Source organism: Oppia nitens, unplaced genomic scaffold (assembly GCF_028296485.1).
Source record: "Oppia nitens isolate AA-2021 unplaced genomic scaffold, nextdenovo-longstitch-racon4-pilon3 scaffold12_pilon_pilon_pilon, whole genome shotgun sequence".
Classification (NCBI taxonomy): Eukaryota; Metazoa; Arthropoda; class Arachnida; order Sarcoptiformes; family Oppiidae; genus Oppia; species Oppia nitens.
Window position 1 is genome coordinate 1,687,439 of NW_026533191.1, and position 6,703 is coordinate 1,694,141.

The following is a 6,703-nucleotide window of genomic DNA, read 5'->3' on the forward strand; positions in this document are numbered from 1 at the left end:
CACATACACATACACATACACATACACATACACATACACATACATTACACATACATAAAACAATTGCTCAATAATTTTTGTTATATATTTCTATAATATATATGAGTTAAAATATATATGATTGTAATCAATAGTTTAATCAATAATTTAATATTTAAATATATAGCAAAATATAATAATTTAGTTAAATTATATTACTATACTTACATAAAATTGGTAACATTGATAGTATTGATTTAAACATTTATTAAATCATTGATAATGCAATAAATACACTTATAATTAGCAAAAATAATAATTTTTTTTATCTTTAATATAAATTACTATTAAGTAATAAAATATTTTTATTAACTATTTTATATAAAAATAGTTTTTTAATTAATACTGAATAATAGTTTATATGGTATCAAATTAAAAAAAAAATCATATTTCAATTTATAATGTTTTAGACTTTAATTTAAAAAAAAAACTATTTCTAAATTACAATAAATAGTGAAAGTACTTAATAAATAATAAATTATCTTAAAATTTCAAATCTTTAAAATTTTTGTTTTCTTTACATTTTTAATAGCTAATAAAAATTTTGAAATTGATATTCAAATTAACAAAAATTGTATATTTTATTAATAACAATAGTATTTATAAAGTTTAATCTATTTCTAGTAGACTATCAATCAATCTATAATTTTTCAGACAAAAAAATTATTTATATAATTTTTTTTTTGAGTATATAAATAATAATAATAAAACAAATAAACAATAAATTAATGAAAATATTGATTGTATAAATATTATGATTAATTGACACAAATCAAAACAATTTATTATTATTATTATTCAAATCATAAATGTGAACAAAAATAGTCGCTTAAAAATATTTATATTATTTGTTTACTTTAAATAAGAAAAATTAATTTATATATACCGTATATAATATATATATAGTAAACTATAGACTCAATAGTATAGAGAGTATTAATCAAATTATTTTTAAATTTTTAATTTAATATTAAAGTAAATGTAATTAAATATTCTATGATTTAAATGGCAAATATATATAAATATATATATAATATAATATATATATAAGTTATAAACATATATACTATATGTTAGCGATTAGTGGAATGTCCATCAAATGGTTGGTTTGAAAGTAAGAGAGAGAGAGAGAGAGAGAGAGAGAGAGAGCTGGTAATGATTGTGAGTGTCAACAGATGACATCCCGGTGCCAATAAACGGGTCACGTATTGGTCGTATTACCCAATCCACCGCCACCACCACTACCGCTGGTCAGTGAACAGTTGGTCGTAGACATGGCCGCCGCAGACAATAGCGACGATACTGCCATCGCTGCACTACGAGTGGCTGTTACCGGACCACCAGAGTAGCCGCCATTGTCCGAACCACCGAAACCGGCGCCACCACCGCCGTAATGATGATGATGTGATGACGATTGACGATAACTGGTATCACGTTTTTCCCGTTCCTTACGTCGCGCCTTCTTTTTCTTCCTGTCGAGTACTGTCACCTCATTCTTGATATTCAAATAGGTTCGGCGCAACTCTTGCAGTCTTTCTTGCAATATATTGATACGCCGATCGGGATCTACCGATTCATCGATTGGTTCGCAAAAGTTATACTTGGATTCGGGCACATAGTTGTTGAACGATATGTGTGTCATCGAGAACGGCACCCGATGTTCGAACGCAGTGATTGGCGACTGGCGTTCGGCTGCCGCCCGATGTCGACCTAATCGACGAAAACAAAACAAATAAATTAATTAATATAACTGTCTGTTTAAGAAACTCATTGTTGAGACCACTACTCCCATACCGGATGAGCCGCGAGTCTTGATTCCAACGGTTCGCTCTTTCGATGGCAGACAATCTGATTGAGAGATAGTTCGTACGCGACCTCTGCGCCGCTTTTTCGGCGATACAGGAGACTTGTTGTGGTCGTGACGCAAGACTAGACTGGAGTCTTCGTCGTGAACCGGAGACGGATGAAACTTTGACGACTCTTCCGTTAGTCGCTTATTGTGTGCATCATCTTTGGCTAATGGCGTCTCGTTTTCCATTTCAGAGTTTGAACCACCGCTGCCTTTGGCGTTATTATCTTTGTTCGAATGACTTGTGACGCCACCGCCGATGCCACCGATGCCGCCGACGCCGTCAGCGTCCGGCGATCGGGTGGGCGTTGAATGATAGCTGTGCGCCGGCGACAAGTCGTCGTTGAGCGGTAACGACAATTCGTCGTCGATATGTTCGTCGACTATTGCGTTCGGTTTGTCGGGACTCGCGGGTACCGCTTCCTCGCATAACAAAAAGTCTGACTCATCACCGCCGCCGCCGCCACCACCACCACCAGCGCCGCTGCGAGTCGTAATCATCGATGGATTGATATCGTCGGTAAAATTGGGCAACACTTTTATCATCGACGGCTCGTTTATCGGCAAAAAGTCCATATCCTGTACGGCCGCCGAAGTAGTAGACGATTGTTGTTCGAAAAGTTTCTGAACTTCCAGATTGCTGTCCTCTTCGGGCTGTAGTTCCAGTTTTGTCGGTTTTGTGGCCCGTTTTTTAACGACCGGTGGCGCCGCGGGCGTTGGCGACGATATATCGACTCCGATGTCGTCGTCCTTACGTTTGCGTCCTTTTCGTTTCTTGGATTCCGATTTAACGACCACCGAATTCTGGTCACTGACAGCCGCCGCCACGATAGCGGTGCCAACGTTTTGGTGTAAATTTTTTGGTATAGTTGCTGCTGTTGTTGTTGTTGTCTTTGTAGATGTAGTCGTCGTCGCCGAAGATTTCTTATCGCCAGTCGATTCGGCGGCCAATACAGTAGGCGTAGCTTTGATCGGCTGTTGTTCCTCTAATTTGACCACAACTTCGTTGGGAATCACAGTAACGGTCGATGCCTTGTCTTCATCGACGACGTGTTGTGCTTTTCGCGACTTTTTTGTCGACGACTTTCTCGACGACACACTATTCGATCGGCCGCCGCCGCTCTCACGGACACTATTGGACTCTTCATTCTTGACGGCCACCACCTCTTTGACGGTCACTTTTTCAGTGTTGGAAGCGTTCTTTGCTGCACTTCGTTTACTACCACTACTAGTTGTCGTAGTAGTAGTAGCCGTACTACTGTCCGTTTCTTTGACTTTTCGTTTTTTATTCAGTTTCTCTTTTAGTGGCTCTTCGTCTCTAACCATCATCTGTTCTTCGTCGTCGTCAAAATCGAACGCATCCTTTACCGGTGATGACGACGACAAGTTGTCATCCGATGATTTGACTTCCGTTTTCACATTGTTAGCGTTGAGCGCTATCGACTCGCTGGTCGGTTCCTTATCGGCGGCGGCCGTTGTTGTTGTTGTTTTTGATGGCCGAACACTACTGTCATTTCCAGCGCTTATTGCTTCCGATTTGATTGCTGTTAGACGGCTCTGGTGACCACTGCCGCTAACATCGTGAGAACCACCACTAGTATTGGAAACATCTATGTCCTCATCTTTGTTCTCTACGGTACTATCGTCGTGTACTTCTGGCGGATGTATAGCTTTAGTATCACTACTACTACTACTACTACTTATACTACTGGCAGCCGACACGTCCTCCACTTTAGCCGACGCTAACTTATCCGAAACGACGACCGAAGTTTCGGTAGTGCTATGATGCCCACCTTTTCGTTCATCGCTAGATTTGGTGGACGATGACCCCACCAGCACATCATCAGCGCCGGTAGTGGTAGTAGTAGTAGTAGTAGAATCGTTGGTCGATTGTTCGTCGTTTAGCGACTTATTTCGGGTGAGTTTCTCGCGTTTAGACGAATGCGGAGGACGTCCGCGTCGACCGACCGGTGTCTGCGGAGCTGTCGATGATTGACTGTTAGTTTGCGGCGACGGTTGAGTTTGTTTTTCATGAGATTTCGGCTCTTCTTTCACTGGTGTTGTCACCTCTTGTTTGTTAGTCTTTACAGTGTTTGGCGGTCGTCCGCGTTTGGCTGATGACAATTGTTTGACGGGTGCGGCGGCAGCCGTGGCTGTAGAAATGGTCGACGAAGTGTCCGCGACAGACGAATCATTTGAATGTATTGACGATACAGAGCTTTGCGATTGAAGTAACGGTGCCGATGATGACGACGACGCAACGGGTGGAGCCGGTGCTGGCGATGAGGCTGATTGTCTCTGGCTTTGCTGGCCGGCCGTTGAACTGGTGACCACTGCGGCTGCTGTTGACTGTGCAGCTGTTGTTGTTGTTGTTGTTGTGACTTTCGATGGTTGTTCGCTGGAAACCACTGCAACTTCCTTAATAGATTCGCCTTTTTTGTTAATCTTTGCCGACCGGCGTCGCGGCGATCGGTCGCGTACTACCTGAACGATACGCGACTTTTTTATCCATTCGTCGTAACGGGCGTTCCAACCGGAATAGTGGACAAAATATTTTTTACGATTCTTGATCGGATCCAATTCGATCTTCAGTACCTTCGCCTCGTAAACCTTTAGCTGTCGACCTCTTCCGTACTTCACTTTAAGCCGATCGTCCACTTTGATTGTCGATTCGTCTATTGATTTCGAATCTGACCGAAAAAAAAAACAAATTTTAAATAAATAAAACAAATAATAACAGTTAGATATCAGATAAATGGTGTCCAAAAACCAGATAAACAAAAAACAAATTCTCAATACTTTTGCCCGAATCCTTCTCGTCTTCGTCCGAGTCGTCAACCGTCGATTGTCCAGTCATTGTATCCTCATCTACAACACTGGCCGGAGCTGCGGGAGGAGGCTCTTCATTGATCTCTTCTTTAATCTTTTTATTACGTCCTCTACTGGACCGCTGTTGTCGGCGATCGTTATCGATAGTGTCGTCCGGCTTTTTGCTATCCTTTTCCTCTTTAACGGTAACAACTTTGCTACCACTTCTACTGCCGCCACCGCCACCGTTATCGTCACCTTTGCCGTCGTCACCGCCTTTTGTTGCCTCTCCTCTATCCTTGCCTTTGCTATTGCGTTCACTAATGCTAACACCATCGCCAGCACCGTGACTGCTGGCGGCACCAGTAGTAACAGTATCCTTATCTCTGGCGGCTTCGGTATCCTCTTTTTGGTCATCTTTTTTCGATTCTCTCTCCTTTTTGATCGACTTTTTTGTTGTCAACGACACCGACGGCGCCGGTTTTTCTTCGCGCAGACTGCGTTCGCCGCGCGACGGTCGCGATGTCCGCGAATTAACGGTTATAGTGCAGCCGAGTTTGCGATAAAAGTCGTCGAAAGCCAACAAATACTTCTTGAACGCCGTCTTCAACTGTAGAACAGCGTTAGACTCTTTGCCGGTAGTCGTAGGATTGCCGGCCAGTCCTAACTTTGTGTAAACGGCACGCCACGAACTCTTGTTGGTCACCCGATTATATCCGCCCATTTTCACAACAATTCTGTACAGTTTGTATAGATTGAGATCACGGCCGCCAACAGTGGGCGCCCGATTGATTGGTGTTCCCCTTTCGTCCATATATTTGTAGAGTTGGGCAACAAAACGATCTTTTTCTTCGCTTTGTTCGTCGTCGCTGTCGTCCGAATCCTTTTCTGGCGGCGATTGACTGCTCTCTGTTTCCTCGGCTTCGGGTTCGTCGTCATCCGAGTCGGATGTTGGCGGTCGTCGTCGGCGTCGACGACCTATAGTACAAAATATATAAAATATATTATTATAAAAAACACAATAAAATAATGACTGTTAATATATATATATATACCCAACGATACGGGATTACCAAAGTGTTCGGGATTGGTCAGCGGCAACTGGTCCAGTGTTTCCGATTCGGCAAAATGTTTGCCACTTTTCAGACACAAACTGTTACGCTTGAGTGTGGCCTCATCGCCGTCGTCGAAGACAACCGTATAGAAACTTTGGTCGAGTATTTTGTTGACAACCGCTTCGACCGGTTGGCCGCCCGGTGTAGTCTTGGCCGTAACTATGGCACCCACTCGCAGTGCACCCGTAACAATGGAGTCGTCGTCGACGGTAGCCGTCTGGCCGCTCGACTTAACCGTTAGTTTGCATTTGACGTTACGTATGATCTTCTTGATCTTGGCCTCGCAAAAGGCGCCCTTATATTTGGCCGACACGTCCGTACCGATCGGCAACACTGACGGTTCGTCGGTTAGTGCGGCTGCTGTGGCAGTCAACGAGTGATGGCCGCCAACTTGTTGGTGATGATGATGGCCACCACCTCCCGCACCGCCGCCGCCCGAACCACCCGATTGGCCGCCATTGCCACCGGTTAGCGATGTTTGTGGCGATTGTTTCGATGACTTTGACATCGCGATGTCTGGTCGTTGTGTATGATTGTTACCGATCAATGGTCACTACAATGAGATTGTGTCCATTCAAGACATTGGTGACCAGTGGCCACACACACTGTTGACACACTATCGGCTCAATCGGTAGTTTGTTGTTGTTGTTATTGTTGTCCCGCAAGTGACTGTTCAGGTGTCCAATGGTTGGCCAGTGGCCACACAGTTGTCAGTAATAATAATAATAATAATTAATTAATTAATTATTTTTAAACAACACTTGAAATCACATTATAATTATAATAATAATAATAATAATCTATTTTATTGTTATATTAATTATTAATAATAAATACAATAAAATTATTAATAAATTTACTGTTAGTTTAAGTAATAATAATAATAATTATT

At 42.1% G+C, this 6,703-nt stretch overlaps 1 protein-coding gene across 2 annotated transcripts; it reads right to left on the reverse strand.

The window, feature by feature from the left end:
* Positions 1 to 1,120: 1,120 nt before the first annotated feature.
* LOC128955698 (AT-rich interactive domain-containing protein 4B-like) lies at positions 1,121 to 6,502 on the reverse strand. Of its 2 annotated transcripts, none has more exons than XM_054301380.1 (4): positions 5,770 to 6,502; positions 4,688 to 5,674; positions 1,834 to 4,578; positions 1,121 to 1,749 (listed from the first exon to the last, which is right to left on the reverse strand). In XM_054301380.1, the coding sequence occupies exons 1-4, from the start codon at positions 6,317 to 6,319 to the stop codon at positions 1,241 to 1,243; spliced, it is 4,791 nt and encodes a 1,596-aa protein (XP_054157355.1). In that variant the 5' UTR covers positions 6,320 to 6,502; the 3' UTR covers positions 1,121 to 1,240. The 2 variants fall into 2 exon arrangements, with proteins under 2 accessions (XP_054157355.1, XP_054157348.1); XM_054301373.1 differs by having other exon boundaries at positions 5,752 to 6,502.
* Between the last annotated feature and the right edge of the window lie 201 nt (positions 6,503 to 6,703).